General features: G+C 34.0%; 1 protein-coding gene across 4 annotated transcripts in view; it reads left to right on the top strand.

The window, feature by feature from the left end:
* The window catches only part of LOC122738000 (MAP3K12 binding inhibitory protein 1), a 34,235-nt gene extending 8,834 nt beyond the window's left edge, over positions 1-25,401 (top strand). Inside the window, exons 5-9 of one of the 4 annotated variants that reach the window (XM_043980042.1) lie at positions 1,128-1,193; positions 1,597-1,749; positions 2,981-3,078; positions 23,405-23,443; positions 24,880-25,401. In XM_043980042.1, coding sequence (XP_043835977.1) covers positions 1,128-1,193; positions 1,597-1,749; positions 2,981-3,078; positions 23,405-23,443; positions 24,880-24,984 — 461 coding nt within the window. In that variant the 3' untranslated portion in view covers positions 24,985-25,401. Of the gene's footprint in view, positions 1-1,127; positions 1,194-1,596; positions 1,750-2,980; positions 3,079-23,404; positions 23,444-24,876 lie in introns of all 4 variants that reach the window. The other 3 variants (XM_043980041.1, XM_043980044.1, XM_043980043.1) reach the window with 3 other exon arrangements.
* Positions 25,402-27,534: the final 2,133 nt, after the last annotated feature.

Genomic DNA, 27,534 nt, shown 5'->3' with positions numbered 1-27,534 from the left:
ATTTTTTGACTAATTAAAAATCTAAATGGTTCAGGAAATCAACCAGTATTATTTGATTCTACTAAAATTTTCATTTTAAAACTTTTGTTCTACCAGTAGTTTCTTACCTTTCTTTTGGTCTCATAATAATTGTCTAGTTGGCAGTGTAGCATTTTGGCTAGAGACTCAGCCTTGGAGTTAGGAAGACCTGATTTCAGGTTCTGTCTGATGAATGTTGACTGTGAAACCCTAGAGGCAAGTCACTTGATCTCTTTGTGATTCTGGCAACTCTCTTGAGTAAAATATAAATGGCAGAACAGGTGTTAATATTCAGTGGTAGAAGTTCCTTTTTAACAACTTCTTACTCTTGATAAAATCAAGAGTACAAAATCAAAAAGCAGTCTGGTACAAAAGTAAACATTGCCTCCCAGTCTAAATCTCTTCTTAGTTATAATTATGGTGTTTATACCTGGCCAAGTTGAAACAGAAGTCCCAGGGTAAATTCTACTCTGAAGATTTCAGGAGAAAGGCTATTTTTATAAAGGATTTTTATATATGGTCTACTCTTATGTCTCAAAGCTCTTTCCTGTGATACAGCTGTTAGAAAGAATAAAAGGTATTTTAAATTTTTATAGCTAATCCTTTTTAAATGACAGTAAACATAAAAAATACTAAACATTTTTAAAAAATTCAAATCAGTATAATTAGTTTTATTTTAAAATAGAAGGAATAAAATTTCTCTGACATTTATGTATAAAATGCTTTCTTATTAGGAAGTTAGGTACTCTTCATAGACTTCATTCTTCTGCTTTTGCATTGACTATTTTGAAAGTATAATACTGACTTAATATCATCCCATATGACCAAGGTTTACATATGAAACTAAACTTTTGAGGCACTTTATGAAAATTTTTTCTGTGCCGGGGTGATCTATTAAAATTACCTAAGAAGTTATAGATAGGACATAACTTGTAAATTATTAAGTCAGACTTTGTTCTTGTACAGTAGCATTTTATATTTCAGTGTTTAGAAAGAACTTCATTTTCCTACCACATTTATTATTAATTTGAGCTACTTGGGAGACTACAAAACTCCACACTTCTTAAGTGACTATTTGAAATCATCATACTTTTCTGATTTTTCCTTAGAGAACAGCTGTGCAAGGACTGATGCTGTTTTCACCCCTTATCCAGGGTTTAAAAGTCATGTCAAGGGTGAGTAACCATATAATTCAAGTCACTTAACCACTGTTTGCCTCATAATGATAACAACTATCTCACAGGGCTGTTGTGAAGGTCAAATAAAATTATATTTATAAAGCTCTTATCAAGGTGCCTGGCATATAGTAGGGACTTAATAAAAAAACTATATTTTTAAAACATCAGTAAAACCTGTGCTAATCAAGACTATGTGCTTAATGATGTATTGCTTTCTTCCCTAGTTTCAAATCTTGAATTTTTTTTTCTTTTTAAGCAAAACTTTTGCCTTTTTCTATACCTTCATTTGGGAGTCAGGGGAACATAGGTATAGATGGTCCTTTTAAAAGATAAAAAGTATTATTTGGGAGTTCATGATATAAATATCAAAGGATACATAAAAAATTTCTCGGTAATTTAGTTTCTAGAGTTGTGAATACCTATGGCCCACAGACTAGAACTGAAGGAACACAGGGAACTGGTCATAAAATTAATAACATGCTTCGTGACTGTGGGAACCAGGCTGTAGAGGAAAGACTGCAAAATATTGAAGCTCATTTGCGATTGCATACAGGTGAGTATGCTAACTATTTTAATGGATATGTTTTTTCATTTACAAAATATTAAATTAAATTTCATTGTTTATTCCTTGTTGGTTCAGTAATACACTCTGGACCTGAAATGGTCAAAAGGAAGGACATTCTTATGCTAAGGGGAAAAGTCTTCTCTTGGCCTAAGTTGTGAATTAAGACTGTCATATAAACTGGTACAATCTTGTCAACATTCTAAAAAAAAAAAAACCTTTCAAGTGTGGATTACAAATAAAATAAAAGATATTTATTAAAATCCTGGTAGGCCAGTCAGTTATGCCTCTTAAGTTTCTTTAAAAATAAAAAATAAAAGGTAAAAAAAAGATAAAAGGTCAGAATGAAATTATAAGATTATTTAAAGGCTTTCTACTCCCAACTCTAAAAGTAGATGATAAAAAATGTCTTTTAAAGGTGTTTTGTACCCTTTGTGTACTGAAATTATTAACTCATTACTATAGCATAAATTGTGGGTGTTAACTTTTATTTCTTCAGAGAGCTTTTACTAAAGTCTTAATTAATGTATCACCTCTTTATTCTGGAGCATGTGGACTAAGGTGTACTAGGTTAAAATTTTAAAAACTTACATATTTAACAATAATTCTTGGAGAAGATTTCACAATTGCACAGGAAATTTTTTAGGTTAATTATTTTAAGGTTTTGCCTAACTATAAACTTCAGATCTCTGGTTTTAGTTGTCCTCCATCCTTCCTCAAAAGAAGATATAGGATATTTTAAGGACTCAGTAAAAGGGTTTTCTGCATTGGTATACTATAAGGTATAGGGAAAATATTCTGAGTAATGGGAGAAAGTGTGGCAAATAGCAGAGAAAATTAAATTTGAGGGTGATTTTAATAAGTTGCTATTCTATATGATAGTAGTAACTAGATTTTCTTCATTGTACACAACTAACGGCCTGCTCAAAAGTCATATTATTAAAACTTCCTCAAACAGCATGGAAAGTATAAAGAACATGCTAAGCACCAAGAACTTTTGACAACTCATATAATGTAGTGTTTTGAAAAGGGTAGGTAGAATATGATATACTTCAAAAAGTATATATTGCTATAAGTAGAGAAAAGATTTCCTTGTCCTTCATTTTTTATGGCTGAGGTACAAATTAATCAATGGACTTACCAGATCATTTGTATAAAAAATAACAACATCAGATCATTTTTTAAAGTTTACAATTTCAGATTTTTTTAAAATTTTCTTTAGGTGGTCCAGTACCTAGAGATATTTACCAGAGAATTAAAAAACTTGAGGATAAAATCTTGGAATTAGAAGGCATTTCCCCTGAATATTTTCAATCTGTTGTAAGTAAAATCCACTTTCTGATGTATTATGTCTGATACTTTGTAGCACATGAAATAATATTCGTAAAGCTTAGCATGTAGTGAGTTTTTAAGACTTAGCATGAGTGCTTAATAAATGCTTGTTCTCTACCCTCCATCCCCTTTATTTCTCCTCTTTTTCCCCCAAGAGGGCTAAAATCTGATTTTGTTTTGAAAGCATCTTATTTAGACAGTATTTTGTAAACTAGAGGTACTATCAGCTAATTTTCCTTAGCATTATTGAGTTATTTTCCTTTTCTGAAAGTGTTTATATAAAGTCATTATATACAATTCTTTTTCCCCTTTTTAAAAGTCGTTAAGTAGTATATTGCATTGGGGGAAAAAAGTTGTACATATCTGAACTTAGAATAATGAAAAGGTGAAATTTTTCTAGAATTTTCTAAAATTAATCTTGTTTATGAAAATTTGGCTTCTCTGAGAAATTCGTATGAAGGGACTGAAAACATTATTTTGAATATAGAAACCATTTAGAAGTTATAGTGTGCTTCTGAAAAACTTTGCCTGAGTACAAGACTTCACTTGGCATTTGAGGTCTTATAAAAATTTACTTCCAACCCACCTTTTTTTTTCTACCAGCTTTTTCTTATTCTTCTGTGTTCTAATCAAACTGAATTGTTTACCTTTATTCAAAAACTACCCATATTTTTCTGTCTCTAATGCTTTTTATTCATATTTGGAATGCCTTTGTTGATACTCTGTTGCCATCTTTTTAAGCCCCAAACATATTATGTACTCTATGAAGCCTCCCTTTCACATCTAAAACTATTTCTTTCTCATTATTAACATTCCTCTTTTTATTTTTGTCTTCCACTTACACATTTATATTTTAATTTGTATAATATTTTTCTGTTTACATGTATTATCTCTCATTTGGATCAGAAACACTACAAGATACCTAACTTGATGAATTATATGTAGAAAACATTTAACTAATGTTGAATGAATGTTTTGTACTATTATCTGACATTTCCCTTCTAAGTATCTTTAATTAATTTATCTCCTTATTCTTTTTCATTTGTTGTTATTCAGTCTTCCAGTCATGTCTGGTTCTTCATGACCTGAAGCTGAATTTGAATTCAGGGCTTCCTGATTCCCTACTCACTGATCATATAGGTGCTTGGTGTCTTTTAATCATCTCCTCACTCTATTGTTAATCTGCTACAGCCTTCTTACACCTGCCATGAATCTTTCCATTGCCTTTAGGATCATGTACAGTTTTATAATAAAACAAGCCCTTCAAATTGAAAATACAGTTTTTAACAAGGTCATACTACATGTGCTAGCTAAAAAGAGATATAAAACACAGTTCCTGCCCTCAGTGAACTTAGAATTTAGTTTGACTGGACTTTCAAGGATCTCTGATCTCACTGATGTAAATCCCTCCTTCATTTTTGAGGATCCCAGGAAGTCCTCTGATTTTTATTCATGTCCTTCCATAAATCCTTTTCAGAGATTCCACCCACTCTGAGTGAGGACGTTCCTATAGATCTTTTAATATGTCAATTCCAATGTATCACACAGACTATCAGTTCTCTCTTGTTATGTGACCAGGCTTTCTCTATTTCCTGTCAGATATTTCTTTGATGGTATCCTTTATGCCACTTCTCTTTTACTGATAATGTTTCAGACTTCTCATTTCCACCATAACCCTTGGGTTATGAATCACCCACACTTTAATGCTTTGAACATATGGTATTTCATAACTAGTAGTTGCATCATCACTAGAATATGTGTGTGAAAAGATTGGTCTTTGTTTCAGGTAAACCTTGGGATCATTAAAAGCACTGCACCATTTTCCAAAGGCAATCTAGCTTACTTTTCTCCTTTCCTACATACAGTGTTTGTAGTTTACTCATCCAGTACTATATTATGGTCTGAATTTTTATATTTTTGGGGTGTTTTCTTTGAGAGTAGATTTTTTTTCATAAAAGATTTTGTAGATAAAGGAAAATAGGCGTATCATTATTGACTTTATAGCAAACACTTAAGTAATAATAAGATGTGATTTTTCTCTAGGCATATGATATCCTCTCATCTTTCAAATATATTTTTAGAATTAGTTTTTCAGTGCCTTGAAAATTGTGTTTGCTCCAGCACAGACTTCTCCAGCACAGACTTCTATTCTTTATCTTGTTCTGATCCAGTTATTCTTCCCATTTTTCTTTCCTTTAGTGAAATCACTACTTCATATCAAGCACTGTGATGTTGGAATCCAAATGTGGTGGCTTCACTATCATTTGTGGGAAAAACTTATTTTAGAAATCTTAACAGTTTTTTTTCCCATTTTTCCTCTGTTATACACTTTATAATTTTATCCTTATTCTTTCAGGATGCTCAGCTTTATTTAATAAAATTTATTAAACCTTCTTCAAATTAGTTTTCCTTTCATTGATTATTTTCTTTAAAAAAAGGCATTTTATTGACATCTTTTGTTCTTACATCCCCTACATTTCCCACTCTATCCCTCCACCTCTTTTCAGAGAGACATCACTTGTAATAAGAAAAAAAAAGATTTTTAAAAAGTTCTACAAAGACATGTATAACCTGTATCTGATTGCTTACCACTTCAGGGAGGGAAGGAGGGATAGAATTTGGAACTCAAAACTTTAAATAAATATGTTTATTATTATTAAAAAGATAAATATACATATATAGTATATATGTTATGTATAAATGTTATATTTGTTCACACACATGTATATATACGTATATTATATATATAGTTCTGCAAAGCTAACAGCATATAAAAAATTGTTATTACATATTGTGTCCTGCAGTCATGGTCTCCTACCTCTGCAAAAAAGCAAGACGGTTTTTTTTATCATAGCTCTTCTTCAAGGTCAAGCTTAGGGGTTAAAATTTCATCAGTGGGCATCTCCTTTGTTTTGAGGGTTTGGGTTGTGTTTTGTTTTTTGGGTGTTTTGGGGTTTGTTTGGGGTTTTTTTGCTACCATAGAAATTGTTGCCATAAAAATTTTGGTGTACAATGGAACCTTTTTGTCATTGAGCTACTTCCTTCGCTTTATTCTTACAGTTTTTATAACTTGATACTATTCATTATTTTCTACCATCCTTCTGTTATTTTGCAAATAAGTTTTATCCCAAATAATATTACCTTTGGCTATCATATCTTCCTGCTTGGAAAGGATCATATATCCTAGGAAGACATAGTAGAATGGTGATCAGGAAAAAGCATTATGGACAGAAGTCATAGGGATAAGTCATTGGAATTACAGGCCAATTGACTGTTAACATTATGCAGCATAACACCTGTGGTATCAATCCCACAGAGTTTTGGGGGGATTGCATCAGGTAATATTAGTAAGTAGTTTGGCAAAACAAAGCCGTATGTATATATGTCAATTAAAATTATTATTATAATTAGTTCCACTACTAAACAAGGAATGTTGCAGTTTAAGGCTGTTAAAAAACACAAATATTTATGCAAAAAAGATGTGAAGTAAAATGTTAACCGAATTGATGGATATAAATCATCCAAGAAAGAAAAAATTTCAAATGCTGGTGAGAAGGAAGTAGCTGATTGATATAGAGGAGAAAATGTATGTGGGCAAATCCAGGTTGTGATTCTAACTTGTAGATACCCAATAATCCCTTCCTTAACTAAAGTTTTTAACTGAGTTCATTAGGGCATAACTCTTCTTGGCTAAAAACCATTTAGTAAGACCCTAACTACTGCTGTTATTTAAACTACTTAGAGGGGCAATTAATTTCCCATTACTACCCTAAATAAATCTTGTGCTCTAGACAAATTGATTTATTCAGAATTCATAAGAACATGTTATATTTAGTCCTGTTTCTCTGCACTTTTGCTCAAGCCATTCTCTCTTTCTTTAATTATAAGTCCTTCAAGGACAGCCAAATCCTACTTCTTCCATGAATCATTCACTAGTCACCCTAGCTCCCAGTGATAAACTCACTTATATAATTCACTTAGCACTTAAAAAGTTAAATGTTTCTCAAAAAGAAAATTAACATTAGGTATCTGTTCTGTCTCCCTATTCATAATACATATAAAGAGAAAGATGGAAAAAATGCAAGTTAATATATGCTGAGTGCCAAATGAGTGGTATAGGAAAATTTTACAGGAGATGGAAGAATAAAATGAGAAGATATGCTATGGAATTGAGGTATCTTCAATACAACCTAGTAAAATAAACTGTTGACACTGAAAAAAATGGATAAATGAACAGATACTAAACAAATATTTTAACCATTTCCTAAGGAAATGTAACAAATGTCAATTGCCACAAAGACAAAAAAAAAATCACAATGGCCAGAAAACGAGATAGTATAGTATAAAGGGCACTAGTATAAAAAGCTAGCATTTGTATCCCAAGCCTTTACTATAATGCTAGTCCTTAAAAAATACTATTATCATCATCATTTTATGAATGAGGACACAGGTTGCATGATTTGTCTATGGTCATACAACTAATACAGTCAGAGGTGGGATTCAAATACAAGGCTTCCTGCTTTCCCCAACCTGTCTTAAGTGATAAGTTTCCTTCCATTCTCAATTCTTTAATTTTTAAATTATTTATTGAGTTTACTTATTACAAAAGATACATTGTGCATTGGGCATGTACAAGCACTTTGAATTATTTCTGCGCCCCAAAGAATATGAATATCTCAATTAGGCTTATAACTTTATTGATAAAATCTAAGCTACATAATTTGAACTCTTATGTTCATCTTTTTCACCTCAGGAAAAAAAAATGTAGCTGACCCCTGAACCTGTATGCTTGACTGCATTTTCTCCTGACTACTTCTTATAACTCTGTTAGCCTTTTTTGAAATAGCATCTCATTATTCCCTTTCCTTTAATTGCTAAATTAAATTAAATGGCTTTAGTGATACTAAAGCCATGACTCAGTGAAGAGGTGACATCTGAACTAATCTTGAAGGAGTAGAGTTTTGGGTAAATTACAGTGAGAAGGTATATTCTAAAACATGAACAAAAACCCTTAGTGAACACTTACAGCCAGGAGATGGGTATGGGTGGCAGAAAAAAATGGGGGAAACAATAGTTTGGACAGAACATAGGAACATAGCTTGTATGAAAGGAATTCATTTGAAAATAGGGTAGAAATATAGATTACAACCATATTGTGAAAGAACTTAAATCCTGCCTTAAGGATTTATATGCTACCATCACTAATTATGCATTATGAATTTAGCTGCAACAGTAACTGAAAATTTTTAAGCAGTAAAGTGATATGACCAGACTTGTACATAAAGAAAGGTTATTTTGGTACCTGTGTGAGGGGTGGTCTAGTAAAAAGGAGCTATCACCAGTTAGAAAGATAATAAAGGAGTCTAAGCAAGAGGTAATGATGAATTTAATGCCTCCACTTCCTCTCCTCACTCGTTTCCTTGTGAATCCTGCCTCTCCATTTTAAAATTTTTAAACAGTTTACTGTTCTCTCCAAAGTCAACAGTGACCTAACTGAAAAATCAGTTGACCTTTGCCTAATCTTTATCCTCCTTTACTCCCTGCTACATTCTTGAAACAAATTCTTTTCTTAGTTTTGGTAATACAGTAAAAAAAAAAATGGATTAGCTACAATGGGCCAAATCTAATTGGATTAATTTATTAGAGATAAAGTAAACTCCTACACATGGTTTCAAAAAATTAACTTCATTAGTATGGGAGTGGAAGACATAGCTGGAAAATAGTGTGTAGGGGAATTATCTGGGGGTTTTAGTGGACAACAAGATCAATATGATTTAATAATGATAGAATACCTAAAATATACCCACTAATTTGATCTTAGAGATCTCAGAGAGACAGGAAAGATGGCAGTAGAGGGTGTTAAGAATTACATAGCTTTGGGGCAGCTAGGTAGCTCAGTGGATAGAGCACCGGCCCTGGAGTCAGGAGTACCTGAGTTCAAATCCGGCCTCAGACACTTAACATTTACTAGCTGTGTGACCCTGGGCAAATCACTTAACCCAATTGCCTCACTTAAAAAAAAAAAAAAAGAATTACATAGCTTTTAGACCATTTATAAACTTTAAATTGACAACTGGTACAGTTAGCACTCTAAAGTGAGCTCTTGCTTAATGACCAATAATAAATTAAACCAATAGATAAATTGCCAAAGAAGCAGAATCATAACAGTTCTAACATTTTAAGAGAAGCATAGTGTCCAGTGACCAGACTACTATTGTAATATGCCTCTCCATACTAAGATAGACTGATTCTCAGGGTAACAGATTTGTTCTTTTTTTTTGGGGGGGGGGTGAGGCAATTGGGGTTAAGTGACTTGCCCAGGGTCACACAGCTAGTACGTGTCAAGTGTCTGAGGCTGGATTTGAACTCAGGTCTTCCTGACTCCAGGGCCAGTGCTCTATCCACTGCGCCACCTAGCTGCCCCCAGATTTGTTCTTGTTATTGTTGTGGGAGTAATCTCAATCAGCCGTCTATACTCATGTCAGACCATTAATGAAGATCAAAATTAGTCAAAAGCAAGGAGACTAACGTTTAGAAAATGGTATAGTATGCAATTGAAATAATTTAATACTAAATTATTTAAACAAGCAATTGGCTTTCAGAATGGTAAGTTGACAACAAATTATATCCATAATGATTATAATATTTCTTAAAAGTTCACCTAATATAAATTAATTTAATACAGAAAGACCAAAAATAACACAGAAAGTGCCTTAGTCAGCAGACATGACATAGGAGTCACACACTACGACAGGGAGATGGTTACAAAAGGCAACATTAGTAAATGTGGTAAATCTTACAGAGAAGAGAGAAGGTATGAGCAGAAAGCAGAGAGAAGCAGTGGGAAGCAAGTCTAATTTTTTTTTTTTTGACATTTTCTCATGTATCTTTTTTCTTTTTTAAATTCAATTTTGTTTTATTTTCACTTCTCAAATTCTCTTCCTTCTGCCTCTCTCCTCCATCCATTGAGAAGGCAAAAACAAAAAAACCTCATTACACATATGTATAAATATACAAAACAAATTCCCACATTAGCCATGTTCTAAGAAAGAAAGAAAAAAACAAGAGAAAGAAATGGAAGGAAATCTGATTCAGTTTGTACTCAAAGTCTTATCAGTTTTCTTTCTGAAGGTGGATAGCATATTTCACCATGAGTATTTTGAAATTGTAGGTGGCTATTGTAGTTTTATTATTATTATTTTTTTTTTTTGCGTGGCAATGAGGGTAAAGTGACTTGCCCAGGATCACACAGCTAGTAAATGTCAAGTGTCTGGGGACTGGATTTGAACTCAGGTCCTCCTAAATCCAGGGCCGGTGTTTATCCACTGCACCACCCAGCTGTCCCCTTGTTGTATATTTTTTAATAGTAATCTGTTTTGTCTAATTATATGTAAGGACAATTTTAACATTCATTTTTTATAAAATTAATTTTCTTCTACCTCCCTAAGACAGTAAGCAATTTGATATAGGTTATATACATGGAATCCTGTAAAACATTTCCATATTAGTTATGTTATAAAAGAAGAAAGAGAACAAAAGGGGAAAAAAGACAAAGAAAGTGAAAATAGTATGCTTCGATCTACATTCAGATTGATGTTCTTTCTCTGGATTTGGATAGCATTTTCCATCGTGAGTCTTTTGGAATTGTCTTCGATCATTGTATTATGGAGAAGAGTCTATCACAGTTGATCATCACAGTGTTGTTACTGTGTTCAATATTCTGGTTCTGCTCACTTCATTCAGTATTAGTTTATGTAAGTCTTTCCAAGGCTTTTCTGAAACCATCCTGCTCATTATTTCTTACAGCAAAATAGTATTCTGTGGCATTCATATACCACAACTTCTTCATCCATTCCCTGATTGATGAGTATACCCTCAATTTCCAATTCTTTGCCACCACAAAAAGAGCTACTATAAATATTTTTCTACAAATAGGTCTTCTTCCCTCTCCCCTTTCCCTGCCTTTTTTTTATCTGAGATCCAGACCTAGTAGTTCCACAGTACTCTCAGAGTGGTTGGATCACTTCATAATTCCACCAGCAGTTCACTAGTAATCCCATTTTTCCTACGTTCTGTCCAACATTTATTATTTCCCTTTTTCTGTCCAATTAGCCAATCTGATAGTTGTGAGGTGGTACCTCACAGTTGTTTTAATTTGCATTTCGCTAGTCAATGGTGATTTAGAGCATTTTTTTAAATGACTATAGATAGCTTTGATTTCTTCATCTGAAAATAACTTACTCATATTCTTTCACTATTTATCAACTGGGGAATGACTTGTATTCTTATCAGTTTGACTCAGTTCTCTATTTAAGAAATGAGGCCTTTATCAGAGATAAGTGCTATAAAAATTGTTTGCCAACTTTGTTTTCCTTTTTTATGTGTGTGTGTGTGTGGGGGGGGTGAGGGTTAAGTAACTTGCCCAAGGTCACAGAGCTAGCAAGTGTCAAGTGTCTGAGGTTGTATTTGAACTCAGGTCCTCCTGAATCCAGGGCTGGTGCTCTATCCACTGCGCCACCTAGCTGCCCCCTTTGTTTTCCTTTTAATATTGGCTACATTAGTTTTGTTTGTACAAAACCTTTTTAATTTAATATAATCAAAAATATCTATTTTACACTTCATGATGCTCTCTGTCTCTTGTTTGGTCATAAATTCAGTCTCTTCTCCATAGATCTGACAAGTAAACTATTCCTTGCTCTCCTAATTTGCTTATGGTATCACCCTTCATGTCTAAATCATGTACCCATTTTGACTATATCTTGGTATATAAAGTATAACATGTTGATCTATGCCTAATTTCTACCGTCTTCAAGTTTTCTAGGCAGTTTTTGTCAAATAGTGAGTTTTTATCCCAGAAGCTAGGGTTTTTAGGTTTATCAAACACTAGATTACTATATGGTCATTTACTACTGTGTCTTGTGTCTATTCCAGTAATCCACCACCACTCTATTTCTTTGCCAGTACCAGATAATTTTATGATTTCCACTTTATAATATAGTTTGAGATCTCTTATGGTTAGGTCATCTTCCTTTGCATGGTTTTTTTTATGAATTCCCTTGATATTCGTGATCTTTTGTTCTTCCAGATGAATTTTGTCAGGTTTTTTTAGCTCTATAAAATAATTTTTCAGTAGATAGGTATGGCACTGAATAAGTAAATTAATTTAGGAAGAATTTTCATTTTTATCATATTGGCTCAAAAATTGTTTTGTAAATGTGTTCGTATGGTTCCTGGGTTTGTCTTGGCAGGTGGATTCCCAAATATTTTGTATTGTCTAGTTATTTTAAATGAAATTTTTATTTATATTGCTGCTGGGCCTTGTAGGTAACATATAGAAATGCTGATGATTTATGTGGGATTATTTTTTATCCTGCAACTTTGCAAAAGTTAAATATTTCAGCTATTTTTTTAGTAGCTTATCTAGGGATTCTCTTAATATACCATTATATCATAATTTTGTTTCCTCATTGGCCCATTCCAATTCTTTCAATTTATTTTTCCTCTCTTTTTTGCTACAAGTTAACATTTCTAGTACAATATTGAATAATAATCGTGATAATGGACATTCTTTTTTCATCCCTGATCTTATTGGGAAGACTTCTAACTTTTCCCCATTCAGAGAATGCTTTCTGATAGTTTTAGATATATATAGTACTTATTATTCTAAGGAAAGCTCCATTTATTCCTATGTTCTTAAGTGTTTTTAATAGGAATAGATGCTATATTTTGTCAAAAAGCTTTTTCAGGCATCTATTGAGAAAATCATATGATTTCTGTTCTTTTGATATTGGCATGGTCAGATATGCTGATAGTTTTTCTGAATACTGAACTAGCCCTGCATTCCTTGTATAAATCCCCACCTAGTCCTAGTATATGATCCTTGTGATATATTGCTGTAATGTGTAATCGCTGATATTTTATTTTAAAATTTTTAACATCAGTATCATTAGAGAAATTGATCTATAGTTTTCTTTCTCTGTTTTGGCTCTTCCTGGTTTATATATCCGGCACTATATTGTTATCATAAAGGAATTTGGTAGGACTCCTTTTTCCATTTTCCTAAATAGTTTATATGGAATTGAAATTGATCGTTCTCAATTCACTTGTAAATCATCTGGCCCTGGGGATTTTTTTTTTAAGGAGTTCATTGATGTATTGCTCAATTCTTTTCTAAAATGGGGTTATTTCCTCTTTTGTTAATCTGCACAGTTTATGTTTTTTGTAAATATGCATCCTTTCATTTAGATTAACAACTTTATTAGCATACAGTTGGACAAAGTAACTCTTAATTGTTGCTTTAATTTTCTCTTTGGTACTGAATTCACCCATTTACCTTTTTCATTTTCTATACTGGTAATTTGGTCTTTTTTTTTTTTTAATTGAATTAACCAATGGTTTATTTTATTGGGATTCCCCCATAGGACCAGCTCTTAGTTTTATTTATTAGTGCAATAATTACTTTCAATTTTACTTTCTTTTTTCTATTTCTGTTTTGATTTTTCTTACCTTCAATTTTATTAATCTCACCTTTGATTTTCAGGATTTTCATTTAGTGTTTAATTTTGTGATTTTTAATTTGTTCTTTTTTTAGCTTTTTAAATTGCATGCCAATTCATCAATCTGCTCTTTCTCTATTTTTATTGATGTAATAGTTTAGAGATATAAATTTTTCCCTAAGTACTGCTCTGGCTATATCCATAAATTTTAATCTATTTTTTCATTATTTCATTCTATTTGGTGAAATTATTGTTTTTAAGATTTGTTCTTTTGCCCACTCATTATTTAGAATTAGATTATTTAGTTTCCAATTAATTTTTCATCTTTCCATTGTCCTTTATAGAATATAATTTTTATTGCATCAAGATCTGAAAAGGTTACATTTAATATTTCTGTCTTTTTTTTTTTTCGTGATCAAATGACCATGAAGTTTTTATGCCCTAATACATTGCCAGGTTTTGTGTAGGTGCCGTGTACTGCTGAGAAAAAGGTATATTCCTTTTTACCCACATTCAGGTTGTTCTTGTTTTGGGGTTTTTTTGCGGGGCAGTGAGGGTTAAGTGATTTGCCCACAGTCACACAGCTATTAAGTATCAAGTGTCTGAGGCCGGATTTTGAACTCAGATCCTCCTGAATCCAGGGCCAGTGCTTTATCCATGGCACCACCTCCACATTCAGTTTTCTCCAGAGATCTTCATATTTGACTTTGCTAAAATTCTATTCACCTCCTTAACTCTTTTCTTGTTTATTTTATGGTTAAATTTATCTAGTTCTGAAAGATAATAGTAGAAGTCCTCCATTAGTATAGTTTTACTGTCTGTTTTCCTCTTCTGACTCATTTAACTTTGGAAATTTAGATGCCATACCATTTGGTGTGTATATATTTAGTATTGATATTACTTCATTGTCTATGGTACCTTTTAACAAGATGTAGTTTCCTTCTCTCTTTTAATTAAATATATTTTTGCTTTTGCTTTGTCTGATGTCATGATCACTACTCCTGTCCTGCTTTTTTGTTTTTTTTTTGTTTCAACTGAAGCATAATATATTCTGCTGTAGCCTGTTACCTTTACTCTATTTGTGTGTCTCTCTGCTTTAGTGTATTTCTTATAAACAATATATTATAGGATTCTGGGTTTTAATCTGTTCTGCTATCTGCTTCCTTTATTATGGAAGAGTTTATCCCATTCACAGTTATGATTACTACCAGGGCAACTAGGTGGGCACAGTAGATAGAGCACTGGCACTGAAGTCAGGAGGACCTGAGTTCAAATCTCACCTCAGACACTTAATAGCTGTGTGACCCTGGGCAAGTCACTGAATTCCAATCTCACCTCAGACACTTAATAACTGTGTGACCCTGGGCAAGTCACTGAATTCCAATCTCACCTCAGACACTTAATAGCTGTGTGACCCTGGGCAAGTCACTTAACCCCAATTACCTTAAACATTTGGGGCCTCTTACTACTTGACCCAGATGGCTCTGGAGAAAAGAGTGAGTTGGTGACCTTGCACATAGCCCTCCCTTACTTAATCCAGTTCGGTGCAAGTTATGACATCCCCCTGATGTCACAGTCCTCTTAGAGCATGATGGACAAACAACAGCAACAACAATATGATTACTAACTGTATATTTCCCTCCATTCTGTTTTTCCCTGTTTATACTTGTTTCTCTCTCCTTTTACCCTGTCCTTCCTCACCAGGCTCCCTTAATTTGCCCCACACTTCTTTCATTGTAATAGGTCTTTCACACTTCTTTGGTTTTTTTTGGTGGGGCAGTGAAGGTTAAGTGACTTGCCCAAGGTCACACAGCTAGTGTCAAGTGGCTGATGCTGGATTCGAACTCAGGTCCTCCTCAATCCAGGGCCACTGCTTTATCCACTGTGCCACCTAGCTTCCCCCCTTTCACACTTCTTCATGTGATACAATTCACCCCTTTCTGCCCCTCTCTTCCTTTTCTCCCCAGTGAAATGCTCTTTCTCACCCTTATTTTTTTTATATCATCCCATCAAAGTTAACTTATACCTGGACCCTATGTATATGCATATGTCATCTAACTGCCCTAATAGAGATACAGTTCTTAAGAGTAGGGATATAAACAGTTTAACCTAAAATAATTTGGTTTTTTCTTTACTGTTTCCCATTTTATGCTTTTCTTGAGTTTTGTATTTGACAATAATATTTTCTGTTGAGCTCTGGTCTTTTCATCAGTAATGTTTGAAAGTCCCTTATTTCATTGAATATTCATTTTTCCCCTAAAAGATTATGCTCAGTTTTGCTGAGTAATTGATTCTTGGTTGTAATCCAAGCTCCTTTGCCTTCCAGGATATCATATCCCAAGTCCTTTGATCCTTTAATGTAGAAGCTGCTAAATCCTGTGTAATCCTGATTATGATTTCTTGATATTTGAATTGTTTCTTTCTGACTGTTTGCAGTATTTTCTCCTTGACCTGAGAGCTCTGGAATCTGGCAATTTTCCTGGGAGTTTTGGAGTTTTTTAAATTTTTCTAGTTCTAGAATATCAGCCAATTTTCCTTGATAATTTCTTTTCTTTTATTTGGGTGGGGCAATGAGGGTTAAGTGACTTTCCCAGGGTCACACAGCTAGTAAGTGTCAACTATGTGAGACCAGATTTGAATTCAGGTCCTCCTGAATCCAGGGCCAGTGCTTTATCCACTGTGCCACCTAGCTGCCCCTGCCCTTGTTAATTTCTTGAAATATGCTGTGCAGGTTCTTTCTTTCTTTCTTCCTTTCTTCCTTTCTTTCTTTCTTTCTTTCATGACTTTCAGTTAGTCCAATAATTCTTAAATTATCTCTCCTGGATCTATTTTCCATGTCAGTTGTTTTTACAATGATATATTCTACATTGTCTTTTTTATTTTTTGTTTTAATTTTACTCATTTTCAAGTCTATTTTGTGACTTTTAAAGTTGAGCTATGTTCCTGGGGCACATGGGAACTGTCCCACACTTCTTGCTCCTGGTCAGAAGCTGGTCACTGGCTTGCTTTCCCCGGGGCCTCTATGGCTAGTGGCTAGTGATTAGGGGCAAGGGGCTTTAAGGCTGGTGGTTTGTCTGCTGCACTGGGGTCACCCAGCCTAGTTCCAGGCCTGCCAATGTCTGCAACATCAGGCTGGTGGTCTCACAGCTGGCCCACTGTGCTGCTGGCTTGCTGAGTTAGTACTGCAGGGCTTTGGTTTCTGCTCTGTGCTGGGACTTTGGAACTTATCACCTGTGCTGGGCTGCATTCCCCTTTAACCCAGGCGAGACAGAGCTTCCTTGAAGTCCTCTGTCTGGGACTGGAAAATTGTTTTACCCTGTCCTTTTGTGAGTTCTGTCACTCCAGAATTTGTTTTTATTTTGAGGGTTGATTTAAAGTTGTTTTGAGGGAAACTGGGGAGAGCTCAGGCAGCTTCTAGTCTTTTCTCCACCACCTTGGCTCCACCTCTTCCAAGTCCAGTTTAAAAGAAGCTTGACAAAACATCTATTTAAGCAAAGTCATTCCAAAAACATTTACAGATGAGAGTGGGAGAACAATAAACTGAGAAAAAAAAACAAAAAGATTTTTAAAAAATTATTATGACAAATATTTCTTTATGAAAATAATGGAATCACTACACTTAGGCCATAGCTTCCTGGTCCCCAGTGTGCTTAGAGGGGTGATAGAAATGGCACTAAAGAGAGCATAGTTGGAAAAGGCAGCCAGATTAGACTTTTATAGATAGAGAAGTGAACATCCACATTGAAAGCAACATAACTGTGTGGCTGTTGAGAGATTGGATGTGAGTATGTGTGTGTGTGTGTGTGTGTGTGTGTGTGTGTGTTTGTGGTATCTAAAGGAGAAGCAGCTAATAAAGGTGTGGGAGAAATCAAATCTTATACCTAATACCTAAAACAGTAATGAAGAGAAATAATTTCCAACCTACACACCTACTCTCAAGTTTCTATATTAGTTACCTGTACAAGAATCAAGGGTATCCTTCATGAGGATATTATTAGGGAATAATATTCAACAGTGAATTAAATATTTACCATTTCACAATTGACTAAAAGACATAGAAAATATTTGACTCCATTGTGCTCATTATTTGTTAATTATGAAAAAAGCATTCAATTTGTTAGAGTAGAATGCCACCTTTTATGGCCTCCTTTACAATATTGATGAGATGGTTACATGGTGAGTGTGAGGGATCACAGAGTTTCACGGTGCCCTCACAATGTCAAAAACTGAGGAAAACCTCTAGTATTTAGGGTGGCTACCATGTGGTTAGTTTACAGGAAGACCTAGACAAAAATTGCACAGAATGGGAAGGCATGGATGAGTTACATTTTGCATTGCAGGAGGGAACTTCTAAATAGATGAGTGTTGATGAGATCCAAAGGAAGGTGAATAGGATGGGAACTCAGATGGTGGGAACTGGAAAGTATGCCATGTATTGCTATATACAGTTGAAGAAACTGGGTGTGTTTAACTTAGAGAAGCAAACACTTAGGATATAGTAGCTGTCAAGTGTTTAAACGGCTGCCATATGGAACAGGAATTAGACTTTCTTTCCTTTGCTCCAGAGGGCAGAAGTCATAGCTGTGGGTAGAAGTTATAGAAAAGCAAATTCTGTATGGTCTAGTAGAAGTGCTGGATTTCAAGTCAGTTTTCCAATTTCAAGCATTTGTTAAGCCTTTTTGATATTACCTGTGAATTAGCTTCTTTAGCTATTTCTTCCTCTCCAGTCTCACTATCACTACATTAGTTTCCACATTGCTCCACAAGCTTCCCAAGATTACTGCTTCCCCAAAAGGTTGTGCATTTGCCACTATACCTTTATTCCTATTTCTTTTCCACTTGAAATATCCTTTCCTAATCATTCCTTCTGCCTTCCTCCATGCTTCTCCCCTTTCCTGCTTTGTGCTTTGAGGTCCAATTCAAAATATTGCCATCTCCTGCATGGCACTTTTCCTGATCCCTCTTAGCTAAAAGTAATCTTTGTTCTCCTAGCATATTGTTGAACCTCTCATAACATTCATCACCACTGTTCAGGGTGGTTGGAACAATTACAGGTTATTTTAGTCCTTTCTTCTTAGTCATCCTAGGAATGATCTTAAGGTTAAAAAATCAAAACAAACATGGATAATAGTGAGTTGATAATCAAGATGAATAGGGAGATAGAAAAAATCTGTCTTCCCTTGATGAGTTTCAGGTCATCTGCTTCACGTGCATCCTTAGATACTGAAAGACCAGGCAAGTGTGTTGTTTTATTGAACTTCTCTCATTTATCATTGAATGATTGTTGAGAATAGGAGAGATACCACGGGACAAATGTCTTGATTTCCCAAAAAGGAAAGAACCTGCAGATAAATAGGGCAGTGAGCTTGCCTTTGGTTTCCTGTGAACATTCAAGAATGCCCTATAAGGATAGTTGGTAAATATCTGGAAAAGGAAGCAATAATTTCTTTTTTTTTAAGAGCATAGCTTCTTCAGGAACATAATGCTAAGCTAATCGTCTTCCTTGCCTGCCTTTTTTTTTTTTAAGCAGCAAGCACATAAGTATATAAAATATAAGTAAAAAAGTGATTTTTGAGGGGAGGCACTAGTAGCTAGGAGAATCAGGAAAGTTCTTTTCTAGGAGGTAGGGTTGTTCTGAACTGAGCTTTGAAGATTCTAGAGAATCAAAGAAGTGAAGGTGTTGAGGGAGGGGCATTAGAAGGCATAGGAAATAAGTGTGTATAAAGCTCAGAAATTGTGTTATGTGTTGGAGCCAGATGGTGAAGGGTTTTGACAGGTAAACAGGAGCTTATATTTGATCCTAGGGGCAATAGGGAGCCATTGGAGTTTTGAGTAGTGAAGTGAAATTACACTTCAAGAAAATCACTTTGATAGATATGTGCATGATGAACTGGAGAAGGTTTAAGGCTTAGATGAATTGGAGAAGCTTATGGTAAGGAGATAAGTTATTAGATTGTTACAATAGTTCAGACAAAAAGGTGATAAGGACTTAAGCTAGGGTAATGGCTATATGAGTAAAGAGAGGGGAACAGATGACAGAGAGATTGTGAAGTTAGAAATAGCAAGATTTGGCATCTGATTGGGTATGTAGGGTGAAGGGGGAAATCAGGACTCAGGAATAATGTGGAAGTTGCAAACCTAGGTGACTAGGAAAGTGGTGATATCCTTGACAGAAAAAGGGAAGACCAGAAGTGAGAGAGGTAGGTGAAGATGAAATGAGTTCAGTTTTGGATGTGGTATAAGATGCCATGCAATTTGAAATATCTAGTACATAGTTGGAGATATAGATATATAAACAGAAGTCGAGAGAAACTAGTGATAATTAAAACTATGAGAGCCACTGAAGGTTTAAAATCTAAAGAGTTTAAAGAGAATAGAAAAAGGCTCAGGACAGAACCTATGTAATATTTTTAATTCTGGACACCACAGTTTGGGAAGGACACCTATCATTATGCCAAAGTAAAGTTCAGTTTTGAAGGAACTAGAAATGTATGTTGTTTGGAACATTTGGGAGAATGTGATAAGTGACTTCAAGCATTTTGAAAGTCTGTCATATAAGAAAAGTAATAGAGAATTTTTTTTCTACTTGGTCCCAGAGGGAAGGTAGAAGTTACAACAAGATAAATTTAGACTAAATATAAGGAAAATTTTTTTCTAAAAATTAGTTATCCACTCATGGAATGAGCTTCCCTGCAAGGGATTCTACCTTCAGTGGAGGTCTTCAAGGAAAGCCAGAATAACTACTTGTTGAATATGTTGTTCAGGTATAAGTTGGTCTCTGTGTCCTTCAAGATCCAATTCTGAGATTATGTGATTCTATAAAAAGGAGTTGGACCAGCCATGTAGTAGGGTAAGGATTTTTTTTTCTTTTTAATGGCCCAAAGTTCTTCAGAATCGTGATTAGACTCTTTGAAGGTGCTGAGGAAGGGCATAGACAACAATTTATATCAAATTAAATCATAGAGAAATTGAGATTTACATAGTTGGAGGAAGTATCCATCCCAGTTGGATTATGAATCCGTTGCAATAATGGGACAGAAGAGGAAAACTTAAATGTTCTCCTGTGTCACTTCTGTAAATGAATTGACAATTTGGTTTGCAGTATTGTCAAAGATATTATTCTAGGTATTAAATTATACTAACACTGCATATTCTAGAGCAAGATCCCTTCTAAGAAATGGATCTTTCTTGTCCAGTTTACCTTCTGTGGGCTTGACTCTTCTGGGAATTCTACCTAGCAAAGTAGTCAGACTACTTTGAATATTGAAAGTTAGTGTTGAAGACTGCCTTTCAAGGATTTAGTTATCAACTCTATGCAAATGACTCTCATTCTAGATCTATATATCTCCCCCCTGGATAAGTCATCTAAGCTGGCTCATTGGCACCTTAAACTTGACATGTCTGTCATTGTACTCTTTCTGTTTTTCTCTAAACATGTCCATCTTCCACTTTTCTGTTTCTTTTTAGTGTTCTCCCATTCTACCATTTACCTAGGTTCTAAACCACAGAGTCATCCTTTGATTATTTCCTCTTTCCTCTTCCATATCCCATATCTAGTTACTAAATAAGGCTTAATGATTCTTCCTTTAAAACAGTTTTCCTTCTCTTCTCTCCTTTCACAGGGCCACTACCCTAGTTTGGGGCCTGAACTATTGTAATACCCTCCTAAGAGGTCTTACTGTTTCCATTCTCCTCTCCAATATATTCTCCCCAAATCTGTTGAATTACTATTACTGAAATAGGTCTGACCATTTCACTTGCCCTTCTTAGAAATCTGTAATGGTTTCCTTTTGCTTCTGGTAAAAACAAAAAAAATGCCTAAGCTGAGCACTTTAAATTCTTTGAAAACCAGGCTCCCACCTACCTTTTTAGATGTAATTCTTGTTACTCTCCTCTACTTTACATTCCAGCCAAACTGCCTAACTAGTTTTGACCTAAATTAACATTACATCTCTCTTTGTGGCTTTGTACAGGCTCTTCCCTATACCTGGAGTGAATTACCTCTTCTCCTTTACCTTTTAAAATCCTTAACTTCCTTCAGAGCTCCCACAGAAACTCTTCGCCTCGCCCCCCCTTCCCCTCCTTTCTGAAATTACCTTGTACTATATTTACCCATTGATGTATATGTTACATCATCAAATAGGAAGCAAGCTTCTTGAAGACAGCAACTGTTTACGTTTTGTTTGTCTCCACAGCACCTAATGCTGTGACTTGCCCATGGTATACACTTAATAGATTTTTTAAAGAATTAAATTGAATTTAATTTTTGTTAGTAACAGAGTATAGGTTATGTGCCTTGTTTAAAAATGTTCATTTGTATTTTGATTTCTTCAATATATGAAATTTTAGGTAAAGGATTTTAAACTTTTTTAAAGTACCATTTATACAAGGTAGACAGTAGGGAGAACAATAATTCATTTTCACCTAGTATATGAAAAGATGATTTTGGTTATGTGTGAGAGTGACTATGGACAAGTAGAATCTTAAAACAGTTACCGTGCTTGTCTTTGAAAATAATATCTCAGAGAGAAATTGGCAAATGGTGTAGCATGTTTTCCTGAACACTCCTCTTGTTGGGAATACCTTTACCAAATACCCATTTATCTCTCACCCTGGCACTATGTAAATTACTTCTCTGATCCTTCTTCCCACCCAGCTACTAATGCTTTTCCTCCCTCGAATTCTTTGTCCAGCTTCTCCTTTACTCCCTTTTTTATGAGTAAATAGATAAAATCTTTGTTCATTTCTTATACCCCCTTAAGAATATAAGTTCTTTGAAGGGAAAGACTAATGCATTTTTTTCCTATCCTCAGCATCTAGTTTGCATGGTAGTGCATACTTCATAAATATTTGATGAACCTAAATGAATCCTTTAAAAAATATGTTGTCCCCACATAATTTTGTCTCTTTTGGTAAAGAGACCTAAGATTTAGCCCCTCCTTCACTTAGCTACTCCTCCTGCCCACTGTGTGACTTGCAAGTCACTTGACCTGAGGTAGGGTGGTCTCATTTGCCTAATTTAAGCCTCAATCTAAATCAAGGACCCATTATGTTGTCCATATGGGTTACTTCTTCCATAAAAGGAAAATAATAATACTACCTAACCTTCCCAAAGGCTGGAGGCAGACCAGATGGTCCTTTGAGTTCTAAATTCCTGCTTTAAATTATTTTCTGTATTGTAGTGTTCTAAATCATAAACACAAAAAAAAACTCTTCCCAAGTCCTTTGTCAATTTTAAGAGCTTGAATTCTTGACCCAATTAAAAAAAAAAAACAAACTTGAGATGGTCCCCTTAATTAAAAGTAGAAATAAGCATCTTCTACCATTTTAGCTACCCTGTTCCCTTTATCCAACCAAATGCAATTTTCCTTCTTTTAGTCACTGTTCTAGAAGGGGGAAGAAGAAAAAGAAGCTAGAAAGTTCCCATACTTGTTCTACTGATCCCGGTCTCTCAAATGCATCATTAGGAGGAGTTAGGAGCAAGAACATAAATGCAGGCTTAATAATACCTAGTCTTCTATTTGCAGTATCATCCCTTCTAGGGTTTTGACCTATTTATTCCATACTAACTAGGCTTTTACACCTAGGTGTGTTCTCATGAAGCCTAATGCCTAATACCTTCCTTAGAAGCTCTGCATACAATATGAAATGAGGAAATATTTGTTGAATTGGGCGAGGAACATTAAGCATTGCTGTTAGATAATTGTTAAAGAAATTTGTGGTAGAATTATACATCTAGATTGTATATTCTGCCCAGCATTCTAGAGCAGAATTGGCTAGATTAATGACTTTGGATTTTTTCTCCCATGTTCCATTAGAATTTTTCTGGAAAAAGAAGAAAAGTGCAACCACCACAAGTAAGTTGTTATCTAATTTCTATCTTCTAAAGTGTAGGTTTTGCTTTACACTATGCACATTATTAAAACTTTCTGCTTTGTCTAGTATTAGTAGAGTGAAAGCTCATCAATTTGAATTAATGCAGTAGTGAAATCTGAAGCATAGTGCTGTTTTCTTTTATTTTGTTTTAATATAACATTTCAAAGAGCCTAGATTTGTTTGTAACAAAGTATCTAATAAAAGTTACTTAATTTGCTTTCATGAATTCTAAGGATTTCTAATTATACAGGTCTTAGCAGAATAGTTTTAAGCTTTAGCATTAAGCACAGTTTTAAACTTTTGTAGCTTAAAATTGCACTAAGACTTGATATAAACTTGAAAAGTTTGTTCATAAAATTAGTTTAAACCAGGCAGCTAGGAGGCAACGTGAGTAGAGTACTGGGCTTTGAGTCAGGAAGACCTGAGTTCAAATGTGGCTTTTTAGACATTTCTTAACTGTTTGATACTGGGCAAGTCATTTAACTTCTGTTTGCCTCAGTTTCCTCATCTGTAAAAATGAAGATAATAATAGTACCTATCTCCCAGAATTGTTATGAGTCAAATGAGATAAAGTTTATAAAACACCTTTTCAATCAAAATACTATATAAATGCTAGTTATATTGTTATTGTTATTATTTAAACTGAATTTTAAAATTCTTTCTTTTCCCAACACTGCACATTCTTTATTTACATTGCACTCTTTATTTTATTTTTATTATTTTTTACATTTGTTTTCCAGTGATGGTAGTACAGGGTAATATGATGGAAATTCAAAAATTAACTGAAAAGATTATTTCACTAGGATAGCCTATAAAGCAACACTACAGAATAACTATGTTAATTATCTTCTTGATTACGCAGAATTTTAAATAGCTACTAGGATTTGACTCTTTAAGGTCATATAGAGAAAAGAATGAATGATTTTTTAACATTTCATATTTGTTTTTCCTACTCCTTTAATATATTTATTTGTTCAATAAAACCAATTTCCCATTTGGCTATTTTAAATATATTTAGAAGTCTATTTAGACATTTAAAGTTTTGCCTAGGTTTTTTCATCTATAAAATGTGTATAATAATATTTGCATTGAGAAAGACTGTGACTTAGTGGAGTGAGAACTCCACTAAGACCTGAGTTCAAGTCCTGTCTCTCATATATACTGGTTGTTTGACTTTGGGTTAGTCACTTAACCTTTCAGTGTACTGAGCAACTCTAAAAATTTTAGTTGTCAGTATTTATTTGGTGGAAGACCATTCCTTACTGATAGCAATCAAAGTACAGATCTGGATTAAAAAACCCTAAAATTCTTCTACTACCTAGAGATAATGTAAAGAAAGCATTTTATAAACTTTAAATAACTGCAGAAATGTGATTTGTTATTGCTCAATAATTTGTCTTCTTATTTTTTACAGCAGAACTATTCATTGGCTGAACTTGATGAGAAAATTAGTGCCCTTAAGCAGGCTCTGCTAAGGAAATCCAGTGAAACAGAGTCCACAGTCACTGATCAACTTCCATAATGAAGTGTCTTCATTGTTGTTGTTGTTTTTGTTATACATGTAACTTAAGAAATCGTTTAATTACTGTATATCCCTTTAGACAGTATTTTTTTAAAGTGTTGCTAGAAGTGTGAGTCTAGTCATATAAATAAGTAAAACCTAGTAGTTATTTTAAAACATTTTGTGAATGCTTTAAAAACATAAATACCTGAATTTATTCCCTTCTGTTGTAAAGGAGATATTTTAGCATTGTTTTTTTTTCAGAAAGTTAACAAAAATTAACTTGCAAAATTGTATTTTTATCTGTAATTATTTGTGGACCATGAAGGATAAACCTCATTTTAAATAGTGTGCTATTTTTAAAGATTTTATATTTGTAATAATGGTATGTTTTTTAAAAATATTAAGTGTCCTGTTTTTAGAATGTCTGCTTTAAAATACCATTGTTTATGTAAATAAATATAATTGGAATTTTCATATGGCTTGATTTTTGTAAAAATTAAACTTTCTGGGTAACAAAGTACTATAAACACATAATTCCACCTTTTCCTAAAGATTAACATATTCTAACAAATATAACATAACTTCATCTTGTGGTCCAGTGGCTCATCTCTTTTTATATTGATGAGACAGTAATATTAAGAGATGCAGCTGAGCTTACCTATGTAAACTTTTAGGATGCTCTATTTATAGAGCTAATGGAACTCAAATCATAGATCCTAGACCAGTATGGACACTATCAATTAGATTTTAAGTTGGGGGGAGGGAGGTATTCTGTATGGAAAAGATATTGATATGCCTTTTATTTAAAATAATTTAAAATATTTGAAAATTTGATGCATGCAAAAACAATAATCAAAATTATAGTCTTGAAGTGAAAGGGATTTTAATCCACACCATACCTAAACAGTATTTTACTCTTTAATATACCAAACATGGGCCATCTCCCATCTGAATGTTCTGCAAAAACAAAATTTTTCATGTACTAATGCAGTTTAGCAGAGATTTTTAAACAAAACATTCCTGAGCCAAAATACATGTGCTATTGGGCAGTTAGTTGGGACAATGGATAAAGCACCAACCCTGGATTCAGGAGGACCTGAGTTCAAATCTGGCCTCAGACACTAGCTGTGTGACCCTGGGCAAGTCACTTAACCCTCCTTGCCCAGGAAAAACAAAACAAAACAAAATTATATGACCTGCCATTGCAAGCCTGATAATGGACTGTATGTCTGTTGTCTAAGAACCAGTCTAGTGAAATTCCAGCTAAGTCATAAGAGAGACATGAAATTTAACTGAAGATGTTAGAAAAATGAAGTGGAAAGAATGGATGAAACTATGAGTATACCTTAGGCTTTTTTTTAATATCTAATTTTTTTTAATTTTTAAAAATTAACATTTTATTTTTCCCCAATTTCATGTAAAAACAATTTTAACATTTTTTCAAATTCTGATTTCCAGATTCCCTTCCTCCGTCATTCACTTCCTTCCTCCCCACCCCCTCTCATTGAGAAGGCAAGCAATTTGACCTGTACAAGCGCACAAAATATTTCCATATAAGGTCACACTGTGACGGAAAACACAAAAGAACCAAGGGGAAAAAAAAAAAGTATGCTTTGATCTGTATTCAGACTCTATTAGTTCTTTCTCTATAGATGGATAGCGTTTTTCATTATAAGTTATTCGCCGCTGATCATTGTACAATATTACTCTTACTGTATACAATGTTCTCCTGGTCCTGATACTTCGTATCAGTTCATGTAAATCTTTCCAGGTTTTTCTGAAACCATCCTGCTCATCATTTCTTACAGCACGATAATAATTCATTACAATCATATATAACAACTTGTTCAGTCATTCCCTAGCTGATAGACATCCCCTCAATTTTCAATTCTTTGCCACCACTAAAAGAGCTGCTATAAATATTTTTGTACATAAAAGTCCTTTTCCTTTTTTTTAATTTCTTTGCGATATAGACCAAGTAATACTATAAGCTTTTAATGCCAAAATATGTTTCTCTTAAAAAATAGGTGAGGCAGCTAGGTGGCTCAGTGGATAGAGCACTGGCCCTGGAGTCAGGAGGACCTGAGTTCAAATCCGACCTCAGACACTTGACACTTACTAGCTGTGTGACCTTGGGCAAGTCACTTAACCCTCATTACCTCGTAAAAAAAATGTTTTTTAAATATGTTAAGAAGTTAGCCAAGAGAAAAAGGCTTAAACTATGTAAACCAGGAAATCTGCCTCCAAAATAACCCATTATTATGGTACAATGTTCTCCAAAAGTTCTTACTTGCCCTGATTTTTTTTTTATCATTTTAAATGTGTTATATTTTTATTATTCTGAACTTGACAGGGGATAGGGACCTTTGATATTATCAGTACAGGGTGGCACCTTATCTGTAATTTAATTATTGGTGTTAAAGAATTGCATAAAAACAGTGGTGTCCAACTCAAACAGAAATGGAGGCCACTAAGCCATGATCCTTATGGACAGCATGTTGCCATATAAAACTAAACATTAGCATAATATTTTATTGAATTTTTAGTCTGCTAAATATTTCCCAATTA

The sequence above is a fragment of the Dromiciops gliroides genome, chromosome 2 (assembly GCF_019393635.1).
Source record: "Dromiciops gliroides isolate mDroGli1 chromosome 2, mDroGli1.pri, whole genome shotgun sequence".
NCBI lineage: Eukaryota > Metazoa > Chordata > Mammalia > Microbiotheria > Microbiotheriidae > Dromiciops > Dromiciops gliroides.
Note: the sequence above shows the minus strand (reverse complement) of the source record. Positions and strands in the feature narration are given on the sequence as shown.